Genomic DNA, 18567 nt, shown 5'->3' with positions numbered 1-18567 from the left:
CAGAGCAGGTGTAGTTCTGTCTGTATTAGAGCAGGTGTAGTTCTGTCTGTACCAGAGCAGGAGTAGTTCTGTCTGTATTAGAGCAGGTGTAGTTCTGTCTGTACTAGTGCAGGTGTAGTTCTGTCTGTACCAGAGCAGGTGTAGTTCTGTCTGTATTAGAGCAGGTGTAGTTCTGTCTGTACCAGAGCAGGTGTAGTTCTGTCTGTACCAGAGCAGGTGTAGTTCTGTCTGTATTAGAGCAGGTGTAGTTCTGTCTGTACCAGAGCAGGTGTAGTTCTGTCTGTATTAGAGCAGGTGTAGTTCTGTCTGTACCAGAGCAGGAGTAGTTCTGTCTGTATTAGAGCAGGTGTAGTTCTGTCTGTACTAGTGCAGGTGTAGTTCTGTCTGTACCAGAGCAGGTGTAGTTCTGTCTGTACCAGAGCAGGTGTAGTTCTGTCTGTACCAGAGCAGGTGTAGTTCTGTCTGTACCAGAGCAGGTGTAGTTCTGTCTGTACCAGAGCAGGTGTAGTTCTGTCTGTACCAGAGCAGGTGTAGTTCTGTCTGTACTAGAGCAGGTGTAGTTCTGTCTGTACCAGAGCAGGTGTAGTTCTGTCTGTACCAGAGCAGGTGTAGTTCTGTCTGTACCAGAGCAGGAGTAGTTCTGTCTGTACCAGAGCAGGTGTAGTTCTGTCTGTACCAGAGCAGGTGTAGTTCTGTCTGTACCAGAGCAGGTGTAGTGCTGTCTGTACCAGAGCAGGTGTAGTTCTGTCTGTACCAGAGCAGGTGTAGTTCTGTCTGTACCAGAGCAGGTGTAGTTCTGTCTGTACCAGAGCAGGTGTAGTTCTGTCTGTACCAGAGCAGGTGTAGTTCTGTCTGTACCAGAGCAGGAGTAGTTCTGTCTGTACCAGAGCAGGAGTAGTTCTGTCTGTACCAGAGCAGGAGTAGTTCTGTCTGTACCAGAGCAGGTGTAGTTCTGTCTGTACCAGAGCAGGTGTAGTTCTGTCTGTACCAGAGCAGGTGTAGTTCTGTCTGTACCAGAGCAGGTGTAGTGCTGTCTGTACCAGAGCAGGTGTAGTGCTGTCTGTACCAGAGCAGGTGTAGTTCTGTCTGTACCAGTGCAGGTGTAGTTCTGTCTGTATTAGAGCAGGTGTAGTGCTGTCTGTACCAGAGCAGGTGTAGTTCTGTCTGTACCAGAGCAGGTGTAGTTCTGTCTGTATTAGAGCAGGTGTAGTTCTGTCTGTACCAGAGCAGGTGTAGTTCTGTCTGTATTAGAGCAGGTGTAGTTCTGTCTGTACCAGAGCAGGTGTAGTTCTGTCTGTATTAGAGCAGGTGTAGTTCTGTCTGTACCAGAGCAGGTGTAGTTCTGTCTGTACCAGAGCAGGTGTAGTTCTGTCTGTACCAGAGCAGGTGTAGTTCTGTCTGTACCAGAGCAGGTGTAGTTCTGTCTGTACCAGAGCAGGTGTAGTTCTGTCTGTACCAGAGCAGGTGTAGTTCTGTCTGTATTAGAGCAGGTGTAGTTCTGTCTGTATTAGAGCAGGTGTAGTTCTGTCTGTACCGGAGCAGGTGTAGTTCTGTCTGTACCAGAGCAGGTGTAGTTCTGTCTGTACCAGAGCAGGTGTAGTTCTGTCTGTACCAGAGCAGGTGTAGTTCTGTCTGTACCAGAGCAGGTGTAGTTCTGTCTGTACCAGAGCAGGTGTAGTTCTGTCTGTACCAGAGCAGGTGTAGTTCTGTCTGTACCAGAGCAGGTGTAGTTCTGTCTGTACCAGAGCAGGTGTAGTTCTGTCTGTACCAGAGCAGGTGTAGTTCTGTCTGTACCAGAGCAGGTGTAGTTCTGTCTGTACCAGAGCAGGTGTAGTTCTGTCTGTACCAGAGCAGGTGTAGTTCTGTCTGTACCAGAGCAGGTGTAGTTCTGTCTGTACCAGAGCAGGTGTAGTTCTGTCTGTACCAGAGCAGGTGTAGTTCTGTCTGTACCAGAGCAGGTGTAGTTCTGTCTGTACCAGAGCAGGTGTAGTTCTGTCTGTACTAGAGCAGGTGTAGTTCTGTCTGTACCAGAGCAGGTGTAGTTCTGTCTGTACCAGAGCAGGTGTAGTTCTGTCTGTACCAGAGCAGGTGTAGTTCTGTCTGTACCAGAGCAGGTGTAGTTCTGTCTGTACCAGAGCAGGTGTAGTTCTGTCTGTACCAGAGCAGGTGTAGTTCTGTCTGTACCAGAGCAGGTGTAGTTCTGTCTGTACCAGAGCAGGTGTAGTTCTGTCTGTACCAGAGCAGGTGTAGTTCTGTCTGTACCAGAGCAGGTGTAGTTCTGTCTGTACCAGAGCAGGTGTAGTTCTGTCTGTACCAGAGCAGGTGTAGTTCTGTCTGTACCAGAGCAGGTGTAGTTCTGTCTGTACCAGAGCAGGTGTAGTTCTGTCTGTACCAGAGCAGGAGTAGTTCTGTCTGTACCAGAGCAGGTGTAGTTCTGTCTGTACCAGAGCAGGTGTAGTTCTGTCTGTACCAGAGCAGGTGTAGTTCTGTCTGTAACCAGAGCAGGTGTAGTTCTGTCTGTACCAGAGCAGGTGTAGTTCTGTCTGTACCAGAGCAGGTGTAGTTCTGTCTGTACCAGAGCAGGTGTAGTTCTGTCTGTACCAGAGCAGGTGTAGTTCTGTCTGTACCAGAGCAGGTGTAGTTCTGTCTGTACCAGAGCAGGTGTAGTTCTGTCTGTACCAGAGCAGGTGTAGTTCTGTCTGTACCAGAGCAGATGTAGTTCTGTCTGTACCAGAGCACGTGTAGTGCAGTCTGTATTAGAGCAGGTGTAGTTCTGTCTGTACCAGAGCAGGTGTAGTTCTGTCTGTACCAGAGCAGGTGTAGCTCTGGTACAGAGCAGGTGTAGTTCTGTCTGTACTAGAGCAGGTGTAGTTCTGTCTGTACCAGAGCAGGTGTAGTTCTGTCTGTACCAGAGCAGGTTGTAGTTCTGTCTGTACCAGGAGCAGGTGTAGTTCTGTCTGTACCAGAGCAGGTGTAGTTCTGTCTGTACCAGAGCAGGTGTAGTTCTGTCTGTACCAGAGCAGGTGTAGTTCTGTCTGTACCAGAGCAGGTGTAGTTCTGTCTGTACCAGAGCAGGTGTAGTTCTGTCTGTACCAGAGCAGGTGTAGTTCTGTCTGTACCAGAGCAGGTGTAGTTCTGTCTGTACCAGAGCAGGTGTAGTTCTGTCTGTACCAGAGCAGGTGTAGTTCTGTCTGTACCAGAGCAGGTGTAGTTCTGTCTGTACCGGAGCAGGTGTAGTTCTGTCTGTACCAGAGCAGGTGTAGTTCTGTCTGTACCAGAGCAGGTGTAGTTCTGTCTGTACCAGAGCAGGAGTAGTTCTGTCTGTACCAGAGCAGGTGTAGTTCTGTCTGTACCAGAGCAGGTGTAGTTCTGTCTGTACCAGAGCAGGTGTAGTTCTGTCTGTACCAGAGCAGGTGTAGTTCTGTCTGTACCAGAGCAGGTGTAGTTCTGTCTGTACCAGAGCAGGTGTAGTTCTGTCTGTACTAGTGCAGGTGTAGTGCTGTCTGTACCAGAGCAGGTGTAGTTCTGTCTGTACCAGAGCAGGTGTAGTTCTGTCTGTACCAGAGCAGGTGTAGTTCTGTCTGTACCAGAGCAGGTGTAGTTCTGTCTGTACCAGAGCAGGTGTAGTTCTGTCTGTACCAGAGCAGGTGTAGTTCTGTCTGTACCAGAGCAGGTGTAGTTCTGTCTGTACCAGAGCAGGTGTAGTTCTGTCTGTACCAGAGCAGGTGTAGTTCTGTCTGTATTAGAGCAGGTGTAGTTCTGTCTGTATTAGAGCAGGTGTAGTTCTGTCTGTATTAGAGCAGGTGTAGTTCTGTCTGTATTAGAGCAGGTGTAGTGCTGTCTGTACCAGTGCAGGTGTAGTGCTGTCTGTACCAGTGCAGGTGTAGTTCTGTCTGTACCAGAGCAGGTGTAGTTCTGTCTGTACCAGAGCAGGTGTAGTTCTGTCTGTACCAGAGCAGGTGTAGTTCTGTCTGTACCAGAGCAGGTATAGTTCTGTCTGTACCAGAGCAGGTGTAGTTCTGTCTGTACCAGAGCAGGTGTAGTTCTGTCTGTACCAGAGCAGGAGTAGTTCTGTCTGTACCAGAGCAGGAGTAGTTCTGTCTGTACCAGAGCAGGAGTAGTTCTGTCTGTACCAGAGCAGGAGTAGTTCTGTCTGTACCAGAGCAGGTGTAGTTCTGTCTGTACCGGAGCAGGTGTAGTTCTGTCTGTACCAGAGCAGGTGTAGTTCTGTCTGTACCGGAGCAGGTGTAGTTCTGTCTGTACCGGTGCAGGTGTAGTTCTGTCTGTACTAGAGCAGGTGTAGTTCTGTCTGTACTTTGCTGACTATGGAGTGGTTATAGATTCATGCTGAATTTCAAATCAATCCCCTAGACTAGCTTGAGCAAAAAAGCAAAAACCTGAACGAGCAGCTGTTGCAGGTCAAACTCAGCAGTACTCATTCATACCTTACTTCAGTATGTTGTGATTCCAAATACTCTTGCTTCTAATAGTTTCATGAACTAAGTTGTTGTTTTGTAGATCGAAGAGGAGCTGGCTTCCCTTCAGAAGGAGCGTACAGAGAGGATAAAGCACCTACTGGAGCGCCAGTCAAGAGAGATTGACACGTTCGACATGGAGAGTCTCCGTCTGGGCTTTGGTAACCTGGGGGCCCTGGACCCCCCAAGGATGACTACAGATAACCAGCCCTGGTAACCTGGGGGCCCTGGGTCCCCCCCCCAAGGATGACTAGACCAGCCCTGGTAACCTGGGGGCCCTGAATCCCCACAAATGACAAGACCAGCCCTGGTAACCTGGGGGCCCTGAACCCCCACAAATGACAAGACCAGCCTTGGTAACCTGGGGGCCCTGGACCCCCCCCAAGGATGACTAGACCAGCCCTGGTAACCTCCTTGTGACCTCTGTTTGTCGATGTTCATCCTCTGGTCTGACCCTCTTCCCCCTGACCTGGTCTGGTTTGACCAGTTAGGGTCTTTAGTCACACATTAACACACACACACCAGCCCAGTGCTAGTCTAATGCCAACGGGGCCCCCAATCTCCTGGTATTTTTTATTTTAACTAGGCAAGTCAGTAAATTTGTCACAAGATGACAAAAAATGCTGGATAACTTCCTAGGCTTGCTTTCTTTTAAAGAATAACAATACAATGTCAGTGTTTCTGTTTCTTGTGCTGTGATGGCACTTGAAATGTGACTAAGCAGAAACCAGAGAGGGAGAATAAGACAGAACGAGCATGACGATACAAGTGAATAATGTTGTGTTAAAGCTGTGCAAAAACTTCAAGCCCAAAAACAAACTGATCCTTCTGCAGCCTTGTCGTCTTCTTGGCGCTGCTTCCAGTTCCTTCAACTCTTTTTTTAGATTTATATTCATCAGGACATTTTTATGTAAAAAATGTAAGCGATTTCATATGTTGAGAAAATGTTTTAAGTCATAATGTACATATTGGTACGTGAATCAATTTGATTATTAACTTGATTTGGGAGGGAGACTTGCAATGCATCCTGGTACTCCACTTTATTATACTGATTCTCAGCACTGGCATGTAATGTGAATATTACATGGTTACGTCTGGAACTGCACCCTGTTACCTATGTAGTGCAGTACTTATAGGGCAACGGTTAGTGCACTATATATTATAGTGCACTACATAGGGAATAGGGGTGTGATTTGAGACGGCACCCATGTGAATCCCTACTCCCAGGTAGCACAAAGGGCTTTGTCGCAGGGGGAGGGACATGTATTTTGTGTATAAAACAATTTATGTAGAGCTTTTACTTATTTTCGTATTTTTTAATGATGGATGATTTCTCTCATACTCCGTTCAGTAAGTCGACTCGATGTGTTTCTTTCGACATTTGTCTGAAATTCGTCATTCTTTTTGCTTTAAAAGCTGCGGAGTATTTTCTTATAAACCAGATCAGTAAATAAATGCTTTATCATTGCATGCCCTTTCATTTTGTTTTCCAGGATTAAGAGAAAGCATGAATCTGTCAGAGCTTTTAATTATATTTGTAAATAAAGTGCTCATCACACAACTTCTGTCTGGATTTATTATCTGTCATTGGATTTTTGACAGCAAGTTATGAGGTAGCATTTGCTTAGATAACCGAAATCCATGATTTGCTGTATACAGGTAGTCATGGAGTTGAGTTTGCTTATGTTTTCTATTAATATGGTGTAATGACTTCTTGGCCACATTCAAGGTCCACTACTGAATGGTTTATGCAGGGCCAAGTTGTGGTAAAGGAGCATTCCACCACCTCCAGCACCTTGCCAGTGTCTACAACAATAACTGATGCAACCCAGAGTAACTTATTCAAACAGTGTTCGAGAACGGTCAGCGACTAAAGAATATAAACCAAACAAGATTAGCTGTTTTGTTTGACTGATCATGGGGATAGAGAGATTACTTTTTAATGAGTCAGCATGAACAAATCTAGGGCATTGCTCACAGAACACAATTGTAAAATAAATCAGTGTGGCAAACCAAAAAAAAAAAAAGAGTATTTGTGGTTTCTGCAGTTCTTATCTACATAATGTTAATTTCTGAATACTCCTTTGTTTATTTTCCAGCCAGTTGCTCATAGAGTTTAGGGACATAATTATCCCATTCTGCCTGATAGCAGGTTCCAGCCACGGGAACTCCCAGTCCGTATTTCTGGCGGAAGGCTTGGATCTTGAACTTCCCGCGGTTGTCTCCACAGCAGTTGGTGAGGACGGGCTCCGTACAGGAGAGGTTTCCTGACTGCTCATAGACCAGCCACACATACCTGTGGAGACCTGGGGGGGACACACAAAGACAGGAACAAAGATGTCACGTGGTCAATGAGGCTGTGTGAAGCAATGCACCACGTCCAATAATACACTTAACCAGTTGTGTAGAAAATGTGTCGCACTCTGTAGAGATTTCACACATTCAAGCTTCAGAAATTCCTAGAGGAATAGAAGTTGCTCCAATCATTGGTTAAGGTTACCAGTGCCTTTTGGAGGGCCAGACCCAACGTAGTCGGACATAACACATCCACTGGATACATCGTTTCCCTTCATGTTCACCACCAGAAAGTGATGCCACTCCCTTCAAAAGAATACATTCGTTAGGGGAAAAAAATATGGTTATCCAACATCCTTGATTACACTTCAGGTGTCTTGAAAACATTTATCGATAACACAATCTCAGTTGGCTTCATAAATCATCAGGGGGTAAAAAGGTCAAGCAACGTTTTGCACAATCATTCTAAGAGCCAATAAAAAGGGATTTGCAGCCTAGGGCTGGGCGATATGGCCCAAAAAATTCTTTATTCACATTTATGGGGGATTCATATCATTTGTTTTCTCGAAATAAGCTTTGTTCTACAATTGAAAAGGTCAAGCCTCCACACCAAAAGACCCACTAATTTTATCAAAATAGTTAAACCTGCTTTTTTTTGCAAGTCACTGATCTGGTTTTCAAGTCTGTCTATGAAAATGCAATTTTTGTTCAAATTTACCAAAACAATGCATAATGCACATTCACTAATAAATGACTGACTTCTTATGGCAGGCGTTATAGAAAATTAACCCAGGTGTCAAGCAATCTGTCAAGGTAGCCAGCTAACCTTTCCATTTCAAGTTTAGCCAACTTGGATCTATCTGCTAGCTAACAAGGTAGAACAGTTGAATTATGAACACCATGCTAGCTTGTCCACTTTTTTTCCCCAGATGTTGATATTAAGTGACCTACCTAATTTCTCAGAATGAGAACGAGTTACCAAAGCCCAGTGCTAGTCTAATGCCAACGGGGCCCCCAATCTCCTGGTATTTTTTATTTTAACTAGGCAAGTCAGTAAATTTGTCACAAGATGACAAATGCTGGATAACTTCCTAGGCTTGCTTTCTTTTAAAGAATAACGATACAATGTCAGTGTTTCTGTTTCTTGTGCTGTGATGGCACTTGAAATGTGACTAAGCAGAAACCAGAGAGGGAGAATAAGACAGAACGAGCATGACGATACAAGTGAATAATGTTGTGTTAAAGCTGTGCAAAAACTTCAAGCCCAAAAACAAACTGATCCTTCAACTCTTTTTTTAGATTTGTATTCATCAGGACATTTTTATAAAAATGTTAAGCAGATGTTGATATTAAGTGACCTACCTAATTTCTCAGAATGAGAACAGGTTACCAAATCCTTATATAATTGTGTTTAATGCTTACTGCACATTTATACAACATAGTATTAGTCTTGATTGTCCATAATCAATGTTTATTGATACTCCTGTTTCAGTAGTCTGCTCTGCACGTAATTTGAGGAGTTGAGAGTTGAGACATAAAAAAGTGTATCATGAGAACGGTTAACTTCTCTATTATATGTGTTGGTGTCCATGTGACCCATTCTGTTGGACCAAACCTCAAACGCAAATAGCAAGTTGAAACCGCTTGTCAGAGACTAAGTGATCTCTCAGTGTTGTTGTAAGTGTGTGTGTGAGAGAGAAAATGGAAAGGTGCACACAGCACAGAAGGAGCGAAGGAGAAGAGACCCCACCCCAAAAAAAGACATTAACGCTCAAAAATACAATAAGTGTAATTCTGGAGAAACATGCATTTAGAATAGAGCTAAAACAAATTCTAATTAATTTGATATATCGCCCAGCCCTACTGCAGCCTACCCAAACTTGGGGTCTTTCCTGCTGGGTGCGTCGGGGTCGGTCATGGCCAGGGTGTACAGCTTAGTGGAGTCACACCCCTCCCACTCGATAGAGGTGGGACGGCTCTGCACCTGTGAAGAAACAAACCACGGGGAATGTAGTTGGTCTCACAAATACAAGCCAATCCCATTTTGGTAATAACTCACAAGCGGTGGTCAATATAGTTGGTCTCACAACAAATACCCTACAAGCCAAGAATACTTTCACAACAAGTCAAGGTTGGTATCACAATACAATCATTTCGCTACACTCGCATTAACATCTGGTAACCATGTGTATGTGACCAATAAAATTTGATAAATAATTATGGTTGCTATCACAAATACAAATCACAGTTAATATAGTTGGTATAACAAACAATAAGCAACATAAATCAGTTTAATGTATTAAGGATATTAGATTGAACTGTGGATAATTGTTCATTTGAATTAGGCCAAAAATCTTGCACTACGAGTGCTGACTGACATACATTCATTGCCCAACCCTCGTCTCTGCAGTGCAGACAGTCAGTGTATGGTCAGACCACCTTATGCAGTCTAAGCAAGACTGGAACATTATTGCACACTGACACGGTTTTGTGCATTGTGTCACATTTTTGCAAATAAACCTAGTCATGCAAATTCTAGCTAGCTAGCAATCAATATGGCTATTCAGCTACCAATCAATAAATTTTTTTTAAATGAGCTTATTTCATGTAATGTATCTATTGAGCATAATCGTGAGCACGTACTGTAAACCCTTCAACTCTGAATTCTATTCGACACTAGTCTAGCTAGTATGCAAGCTAGCTCCACAGATAGAATTACATATTTTACCGGATGTATGAATGTGAAGCATCCGCTTGGCGTTTCCGCTCACTACCAAATATGTAGTGAGAGGAAGCACACTGACCGGACAAGATATGGATTTTGCCTGACCTTCTGCACACTTTCTCATCGATTAAACATTTGTTCTCAATACAGTTCTCTGTTCCCAAAACTATAATATGTTATGAACAGAGTGGACTAAGTTTTGTAGACTTTACCCTTTCCAAAAGTATTTCTGTGTGTAATAATATATATATATTTATATTATTTGTATAATCGCATTTAGAAGTGCAAAGGCTCAGATAGGCGGCGCACATACAGGCTGAACCCGCCAATAGGAGCCCGCTAGCTGTTTGGTTTCGTTCGGTCCGGTCGGAAACGACAGGCATGGTCTATCTTGGTTTAGTTATTTAAAAAATATTCGCTAACTCGTTAGTTATTATGTCAAAGATGAACGCTGATGCAACGGCGAGTAACTCATTCGAACAGTGTACACCACAGTGTGGGAGAACGGTCAGCAACTAAATAATATTAACCAAACACGATTAGCTGTTTTACTTTTTAATTGAGTCGACATGAACAAATCTAGGGCATTGCTCACAGAACACAATTGTAAAATAAACGAGTGTGGGGCACAAAGAAAAAGGCGTTGTAGTCTCTGCAGTTATCACAGTTACACAATGTTAATTTCTGAATACTCCTTTACTTTGTTCATTTGCTTGTTCTGACCACTATGACTCGTTTGGTCCCATTGGAAACGACAGGCATGGTCTATCTTAGTTTAGTTCTCAAAAAAAATAAAATGTTCGTTCATCTTTGACAGTACCTGTGTTGGCGTGAGCACTTTGCCCAACTCGTCGATTTCAAGAGAGCCATAGTTGACATGGAGGGTCTGTGCAGGCTTCTCATCCACCTCTGTTAGTGCAAGATTCCCTGTCCACTGGCTTAAATCTACCGGCATTTTGACTGATTCCGGAGAGCTGCTAACAGGAGCTGCTTTGACTTATTCTGCACACAAACACAAGGGGGCAGGCAGAGTCCGGACTATGCGTTGCGTTTAGGCCAATCACAGTACGTCTAGCTCTACAGTAATCACTTGTGATTGGCCTAAGGTTCTGTCAATCCCTCACTTTACTGCCCAATGACCCGAATTTGTCTTTCTAGAATGTTCTTTTCATGAACAAGGTCCACTCTTACTCGAATTGTCACGTTTTGCTGATAAAGCTACATTGTGTCTTTAAGATTTAAAAAAATATATATATAAATGACCTACATTTCAGACACTTTTGTGTTAGTTTTCCCTGAGTTAGAAATCACTAGAGAAAGAGATAATAGGCCTCGTCGAGCAGTGCGGTGACAGCGGTATGAAACCCTGCTGCACCTTTAAGGAGGTAAGTGTTGGGTGTGGTTTGAAGTTTCCGGATAAACGCGCGCGAGTAAACAGCCAGGTAGCCAAATGCCTGAACAATTATAGCATGTGGCAGTTCCATGGAGAAGAAAAAATATTGAATTATAGTGGCTCGTAATTCCTATATCAGTTACTCTAACCAGTGTTATGTAAACTAGGTGTAGAGGTGTGTTGTGTCACCGCATGCACAACAGGTAGTCAGACAGAGGTTGACAAGCAAAGCATTTGTCTAACCATAAATCAGGGTATATATGCTATACAGTAGGAGGAATAATTATGAATGCCTTCGCAGTTGCAATTTTTCTTCAGGTCATGCATCAGACCGGTGAGTGTCCACTTGTGACATGTTTATGAAACATAATCCATTGTTTTTAGCCTATACAGTGAAATTAGTTATATATTAGGTTTGACGTTTTGATCTATGTAGGCCTACTGTTCACTTTTATAGGCTATTTGTTGAAGCGTGTCTCTTAAATGATCTTGCTCATTGTTTTTATGAAAGTTGCAGCAAATGGGCGCTCAGATGAAACTACTGTAGCTGGAACTGTGGGAGAGAATATTATACTTCCGTGTTGGAACACTGCGACCAATGTGACCCCCTCATTCACGCGATGGATGAAGAATGGACAGTTTACCATTGAACGCAATCATTCCATTGTAATTCCAATACCCTCAAGTGAAGGGCACCTGACTATAATGTTCAATCAAAGTTTGTACATCAACGGAATAAATCCATCAGATGAGGGGACCTATCTCTGTGATTCTTTACCCCATCACAAAAAAACTCAAACAAGTCTCACATTGCAAATAGTCAGTAAGTATCTATGTTCTATCATAACAATGTGTGTTGATGTCCTTCATATAATGACTTGCAGATACTGTACTGGTATCTTGGTCAATTGCCCTGTAAATTTCCCTAGAAATGATTTTGAACAATTATTGCCTTGAAACTGGTTATTCCGGATGATTTGGTGCTGGGGCTGGTTTCATAGCACATGCTGTAGTAGCCTATGTGTCTTGTAGGCATTTGAACGATCATGATCAGAGGGGTACTGCAGTGTACCTTGACCATTATGTAGTATATGATGGATGGATGGAATGGGACTGTATAATTTTTTTTTTACAAATGTGTATGTTTTGGAATCAGTCCACATTGCTCAATAATGAAAGATTGGTGCCTTGGGTTGTAACAAGGCTTGATTGTTGTAAACTGTGAGGACTGTTTTCAAGTGGAAAGTGTCTGCCTTCTTTGGCAACACTATAGTAAAGTATCTCATGTTTACTTCTTGCAGGTGGTCCTGACAATGGCATCATAGACATCCAGCCAGCCACGCCTCTTTCCAACGGAACCCTCTTTGTTGTCAGGGGTTCCACGGTGTCATTCAACTGCTCCAGCTTGTCCTACCCCTCCCAGAACCTGTCCTGGGGGTTTCAGGGTGTGGCGTCCAGTAACGACTCTCTGGCGGTGGGCAGCGGGTCATGGCTGGACTTCAGGATAGAGGATGTTCAGCCCACAGCTCAGGGGAACTACAGCTGCAGAGCCCAGAACTCAATCTCCCAGAAGGCTGCTGGCTGGAGCACAGAGCTGCTTGTATACTGTAGGTGACTATAAGGGAAACAGGCTTAATGGTCTCTGATAGTGGTTGCTCGGGGCTGAGTGACAATTTGAATATCGGTATATATCCTAAGCTCCTAATAGATACCTATCAGATACAGTGGCCAGTGGTGCTTGTTCAAATGACTTGTACACCTATCTTATTGTTGTGTACTAACCCAAATACCTCATCAATTCTATACTGTAAAGAGCATCCATCTTTCTCCTTTAGATTCCCCAGAGAGGCATCCAGAGTGTCTGTGGAATGCAGGGAAGGATCCGTCCCATGTCCAGTTCAGCTGTAGCTGGTTTGGAGGCTACCCCTCTCCCACGTTATTCTGGGGGGAGAAGCATCAGGAGTCAGGGAGCCAGGGGAAGCAGGTGTTTGTTTTGGGGGGGGTTAAAACACAATTTAATTGGATACCATGCTTTTAAAGTGTGTGTGTGTGTGTGTGTGTGTGTGTGTGTGTGTGTGTGTGTGTGTGTGTGTGTGTGTGTGTGTGTGTTCCTCAATTATTTCCTTTGTGGTTCTCTTAGGTGGCTGGACAACTGATGGAGTCGGAGGAGACAGATAATCTAGTGGTGAATCTGAACAGGTCGTTGTTGTTCGATGGGCAGATGCTGAAGTGTAATGGGCATCACCCTACGATCAGTCCAGGAGAGGAGAAGTTCTGCTCCTTCACCCTGAGTAAGTGAGAGATGACTGCAAACGTATTCTGCGTCCTGAATGGAACATTTCCCTATATAGTGCACTACTTTTGAACAGGACCCATAGGTAAATAAGTGTACTATGTAGGCAATAGGGTGCCATTTGGGACACACACCCAGCCAACATCTGATATGCCTTTTGTTTGCATTCAGCTTTATAGTTTATATATTGCAACTGTACATAGATGCCCCGAAATGTGTCAATATCAGTTCTGCATTCAATTGTACAACTGACTAGGTATCCCCCTTTCCTTTCAGTTGTATAACTGACTAGGTATCCCCCTTTCCTTTCAGTTGTACAACTGACTAGGTATCCCCCTTTCCTTTCAGTTGTATAACTGACTAGGTATCCCCCTTTCCTTTCAGTTGTACAACTGACTAGGTATCCCCCTTTCCTTTCAGTTGTACAACTGACTAGGTATCCCCCTTTCCTTTCAGTTGTACAACTGACTAGGTATCCCCCTTTCCTTTCAGTTGTACAACTGACTAGGTATCCCCCTTTCCTTTCAGTTGTACAACTGACTAGGTATCCCCCTTTCCTTTCAGTTGTATAACTGACTAGGTATCCCCCTTTCCTTTCAGTTGTATAACTGACTAGATATCCCCCTTTCAGTTGTATAACTGACTAGGTATCCCCCTTTCCTTTCAGTTGTACAACTGACTAGGTATCCCCCTTTCCCTTTCAGTTGTACAACTGACTAGGTATCCCCCTTTCCCTTTCAGTTGTACAACTGACTAGGTATCCCCCTTTCCCTTTCAGTTGTACAACTGACTAGGTATCCCCCTTTCCCTTTCAGTTGTACAACTGACTAGGTATCCCCCTTTCAGTTGTATAACTGACTAGGTATCCCCCTTTCAGTTGTACAACTGACTAGGTATCCCCCTTTCCTTTCAGTTGTATAACTGACTAGGTATCCCCCTTTCAGTTGTATAACTGACTAGGTATCCCCCTTTCAGTTGTATAACTGACTAGGTATCCCCCTTTCCTTTCAGTTGTATAACTGACTAGGTATCCCCCTTTCAGTTGTATAACTGACTAGGTATCCCCCTTTCCTTTCAGTTGTACAACTGACTAGGTATCCCCCTTTCAGTTGTATAACTGACTAGGTATCCCCCCTTTCCTTTCTGTTGTACAACTGACAAGGTATCCCCCTTTCCTTTCAGTTGTATAACTGACTAGGTATCCCCCTTTCAGTTCAGGGTGCTTTATTGGGACACCCTACCATTGGCCAATTTATTGATACGACGATGTTGGGTAATTAATAAAAGAGACATCTCATCTGTCTCTTATTTACTTTCAGCTTTAAACCAACTGAATGGTTTCCACAACTGTACAAAGCTCATAGAATATTAGTAATGTGTGAAACACCCAGTGGCTGTGGCACACCTGGTCTGATTCCAAAAGAAACCTGCAAAGGAGGGAGCTGTCTTTGTGATTCCAGAAAGGCGAGATATTTTGAAGTCATTTATCAGCGTTTCTGAGCACCAGGCAAGATGACTCAAACAATGAGGAAGAACAAAATAATGTGTTACCTACACCACTTACCAGGCTATACTTTTCCCATGTCACACCCAACGCAGTTTGTGTGATTGTGTGCATACCTGTATAGAAGGATATCTAGCTAGATGTGTATCTATCACTAACCCAGTCTAAACCCCTGTCTCCCTCCTCATCCCCTAGAGTCCCCCTATCCTGAAGGGGAACCACTAGTCACAGCGGTAGAAGGCACCAACGTGACCCTAACGTGTACAGAGTCCAGCTCCCTGCCTCCAGCCCTCACCAGCTGGCAGAGGACAGCCCAGCAGGAGGACGTAGTCTCCGGCCCTAAGTACGTCCTGTCAGAGCAGGGTCCCACCTTCACCCTCACTATAGTCAACATCACCAAGCAGGACGAGGGCCTCTACTTCTGCAGGAGCGAGAACCCACTGATGGTCCGCGAGTTGGAGATCTATTTAACAGTTAAAGGTTAGTTCAGAGAGGTGTGTGTTTACAGACTGGATATCTCTGCAGACTCCATCTGGTCCTTGTGATAATCTATGTTGATGATCATACAGGTGCAGAAAGGTAGCAAGGCAACAACTTCCCTGGAATGTCGCTAAACCTGTTGCCCCTCCCTGTTAGCTTCTAACAAGACTTCTTAGACTATTGTACATTCATTTATCTTTAGTGACTTAACTTTTTTTACTTAATCAATCATGTCTAATGTTGTTTTGTTTCCATAGCCACCTCTCAATACACTGGAGCAATCATAGGGATATTCCTAGCTATTTTGATAGTAGGATCTGGGATTGTTATTGCTAAAACAATATACTCCAACCGTGACCGAATATGCCTGGGTAAGATCTTTTTCCCATGCATTATAATGTCCCTTTTGTTGATAGGTCTTCAATTTTGTAACTGCCTGCGCCATATCAGATTATCTGCCTTTGTTATTTTCAGGGGCATAACTAAAAATAATAGTTATGCCCCCCTTAAAACCAAAGTTGTACCCCTGGTTATTTTTGTATAATTTCATGAAAGGGATAATGGATAATATGACCCTCATCACCTAAGATAATATAAGATATACTTTGATGATAACTGACTTGTGAAGTTACTGAATTGCTAAAAGATATATGCAAATGCTAACTACCTACTTTGAAATCTAAATGTACGTTATTTTATTACAGGTAATGGATTTGAGCAAATGGAGGAGAGAGGAGATGTGTTGAGCCTGGTAGAGACAGACGAAGAGGAGGTGTTTCATGAAGCTATACCCAGACTGCCACCTCTGCCTCTGACCAACGGACACAACACTACACTTGTGGAGATACACACAATACCATCCAGTAAGGAATGATTTTCTGCTTCCAAGTTGTAGAGGGAGGGGGGGGGGGATTTCCCGCTTGGGTATTGGCTGTATATTAGTTGTTTTCAAAATGTGTAGTTGATATTAAATGTGACACTATTAATAATGTTGCAATGTTGTATTTGCACATGTATCCGTAATATACAGTGGATAGAACTGTAACTGGGCGGCAGGTAGCCTAGCGGTTAAGAGCGCTGGGTTCGAATCCCAGAGCCGACTAGGTGAAAAATCTGTCTGTGCCCTTGAGCAAGGAACTTAACCCTAATTGCTCATAAAAGTCGCTCTGGATAAGAATCTGCTAAATTACTAAAATGTAACTGTTCTGTTGCTGTTTTGTATTGACCTTATACTGTAGATGCAACTATAACCCAAATCTGTAACCAATCTCTTTCAGTTAACCATGAAGATGCAGAAATTCTTGAACATCCATTACAGCTAGAAGATCGAGATATAGATGAACTTGTCACATTTTAGGTGTTGTAAGACTTTTAGAAAACTTTTTTTTGGTGTGTGTGTGTAATGATTGGTGTTTGGTTTGTACAGTATGTAGATACTGTATATAGGTTTGCTTTTTTACCATCCATTTGACCTTTGTTTTGTTTTAGCTTCAGGCTTATTAAGTGATACTTAACATGGTTATTTCAATGAATTGTTGCCATTTGCCTCATTAAATTACATATTTGACAATAATATAACATTTTGTATTGCTCAAACACAAAATTAAACCTGTTTTTTTTTTTTTTTTTAAGCAAAGGCAGGGATGTAGTTCTCTCTCTTTGGTTTTATTAATGAACAATATATACAATTTACAAGTTGGAATGTGTAGGCTTATCAGGGCCTAGTTTAAAAATTTTTTTGATTTCGATAGGATTAAATCCATAGAAATAGAATGGACGAATCAGTAGGCAGGTTCCGTTGACCCAGGTTTATTAGACAAGCAATGTTTTAAAAAATGTAATTAAATAATTGCAACATGTTTAATGGAAAGGCAGCTATAGAAGAACTGTTCTAGATTGACAACATTTGTATTCGTTCAACGGGAGTATTTTTCTTTTTATTAAACTTTAACACGACAAATGATGGAAACTGTGTTTTTCCGAATAAATGATGATGGACGATTCATTTTTGAAGATACGCGGGGCACGTGACGTCATCACGTAACTATAAAGCTCTACTCCACATAGTTTTTAAATGTATTTATATTTAACCTTTATTTAACTAGGCAAGTCAATTAATAACAAATTCTTATTTACAATGAAGTCCTACCCCGGCCAAACCAATAGTGCGTCGCCCTTTCTTTACAGGACGAAGATTGTCCTGATTTTCGAAAAACGCCTTGCTTTTCTGGTTGGCTGGCAAGTTTCACTATCCGATTACTTGAGATGTACATGAGCGCAGACCGTTGATGCGTTGGCACTAGTCCCAGAAATATGTGAGTCAGTTATTATTGCGTTGTGGCTTGCGCGGGAAACACGAAACAGATGGGTGGGAGGACATACAGGCTGTCGCCAATTTATTAATGCGTAATTTACCTAAGTGGGTAATGGAAACACTTCAGCCGCTACAATTTGATTCCACACCAGGTTTTTGTGAAAACATGTTTTGGGTGTGAGTGACGTCACTACGGTTTGGGTAACACAAGAAGATATAACGCACCCTAGCAGGCAATTGTCGTATTTATTTTCTATGCGAACTTTCTAAATGTCGACAACAAAAAAAAAAATCACTGAATAAATTCATGGCAACATAGCAAGTGATTTGAATGGGGAAAATTGTTCTATTGATTACATTTCTAAGCATTTAATCCTGTCCGATATCCGAAATCCAGATAGAAGTCTTTAAAAATGGTTCACTGTAGATCAAACAAATCAGGGACAAATCCATTTTACGTAATAGAAAACAAGAGCACATGTGGCAAGGTAGCCAATCAGGAAATCTGTACTATACAGGAAATCAGATGAATTCTTCTCCTTTTACTCTAAAACACGCAATAAAACAAGTAGGCTATTTTACATCATTTAGCGATCTAAAGACACGATGGGTGCTCCGTTTTCCTCGGAATGGGATTATTGACTGGAAGGCATTGTTAGATAACCAGGAAGTCCGTTAAGAACAAATTCTTATTTACAATGACGGGCTACCAGAAGGCAAAATGCTTCCTGCGGGGACGGGGTCTGGGATTAAAATAAAAATATAGGACAAAACACACATCACGACAAGAGAGACCTAAAACAACAACATAGCATGACATGAACACACAGCATGGTAGAAACACAACATGGTAGATATTGGAGCTGAGATCCGCCCACCTTCAATCCCAGTTCGCCTGATCTATGAGACACCGGATAGTGTGGGTGGTCGCAAATGGTGTAAAGTACTTCTGTGAAAGTACTACTTAAGCGGTTTTTGGGGGTCTCTGTACTTTACTTGACTATATTTTTGACAACTTTTACTTCTACATTCCTAATGAAAATAATGTACTTTTTATTCCATACATTTTCCCTGACACCCAAAAATAC

At 42.9% G+C, this 18567-nt stretch overlaps 3 protein-coding genes across 4 annotated transcripts in view; 2 read left to right on the top strand and 1 right to left on the bottom strand.

Moving 5' to 3' along the window:
- LOC115200508 (serine/threonine-protein kinase TAO3-like) overlaps positions 1-6036 on the top strand; it is a 141169-nt gene extending 135133 nt beyond the window's left edge. Inside the window, 2 exon segments of the mRNA XM_029763631.1 lie at positions 4519-4654; positions 4657-6036. Coding sequence (XP_029619491.1) covers positions 4519-4654; positions 4657-4679 — 159 coding nt within the window. The 3' untranslated portion in view covers positions 4680-6036.
- A 340-nt stretch (positions 6037-6376) lies between these two features.
- On the bottom strand, positions 6377-10527 carry pebp1 (phosphatidylethanolamine binding protein 1). The gene is made up of 4 exons (XM_029763635.1): positions 10316-10527; positions 8645-8754; positions 6976-7076; positions 6377-6781 (listed from the first exon to the last, which is right to left on the bottom strand). The coding sequence occupies exons 1-4, from the start codon at positions 10448-10450 to the stop codon at positions 6564-6566; spliced, it is 564 nt and encodes a 187-aa protein (XP_029619495.1). The 5' UTR covers positions 10451-10527; the 3' UTR covers positions 6377-6563.
- A 115-nt stretch (positions 10528-10642) lies between these two features.
- On the top strand, positions 10643-16898 carry LOC115200509 (V-set and immunoglobulin domain-containing protein 10). 2 transcript variants are annotated; one of them, XM_029763632.1, is made up of 9 exons: positions 10643-11222; positions 11400-11711; positions 12190-12495; positions 12724-12872; positions 13029-13179; positions 14881-15165; positions 15423-15536; positions 15870-16028; positions 16443-16898. In XM_029763632.1, exons 1-9 carry the CDS (start codon positions 11174-11176, stop codon positions 16520-16522), a joined length of 1605 nt encoding a protein of 534 aa, XP_029619492.1. In that variant the 5' UTR covers positions 10643-11173; the 3' UTR covers positions 16523-16898. The 2 variants fall into 2 exon arrangements, with proteins under 2 accessions (XP_029619492.1, XP_029619493.1); XM_029763633.1 differs by having other exon boundaries at positions 10644-10880.
- The last annotated feature ends 1669 nt before the right edge of the window (positions 16899-18567 follow it).

Source organism: Salmo trutta, chromosome 9 (assembly GCF_901001165.1).
Source record: "Salmo trutta chromosome 9, fSalTru1.1, whole genome shotgun sequence".
Classification (NCBI taxonomy): Eukaryota; Metazoa; Chordata; class Actinopteri; order Salmoniformes; family Salmonidae; genus Salmo; species Salmo trutta.
The sequence above is the reverse complement of the archived record's forward strand: the minus strand, read 5'-3'. Positions and strand labels throughout refer to the sequence as shown.

What these genes read in the sequence shown, in the direction of transcription:
- pebp1 (XM_029763635.1), bottom strand. Translation starts at nt 10,450, where the DNA reads ATGCCGGTAGATTTAAGCCAGTGGACAGGGAATCTTGCACTAACAGAG. An exon ending in AAGTGCTCACGCCAACACAG is followed by an intron (nt 8,755 to 10,315) that starts GTACTGTCAAAG and finishes GTTTCTTCACAG; the next exon opens with GTGCAGAGCCGTCCCACCTC. An exon ending in AGGAAAGACCCCAAGTTTGG is followed by an intron (nt 7,077 to 8,644) that starts GTAGGCTGCAGT and finishes ATTCTTTTGAAG; the next exon opens with GGAGTGGCATCACTTTCTGG.
- LOC115200509 (XM_029763632.1), top strand. Translation starts at nt 11,174, where the DNA reads ATGAATGCCTTCGCAGTTGCAATTTTTCTTCAGGTCATGCATCAGACC. An exon ending in GATCTATTTAACAGTTAAAG is followed by an intron (nt 15,166 to 15,422) that starts GTTAGTTCAGAG and finishes TTGTTTCCATAG; the next exon opens with CCACCTCTCAATACACTGGA. An exon ending in CCGTGACCGAATATGCCTGG is followed by an intron (nt 15,537 to 15,869) that starts GTAAGATCTTTT and finishes ATTTTATTACAG; the next exon opens with GTAATGGATTTGAGCAAATG.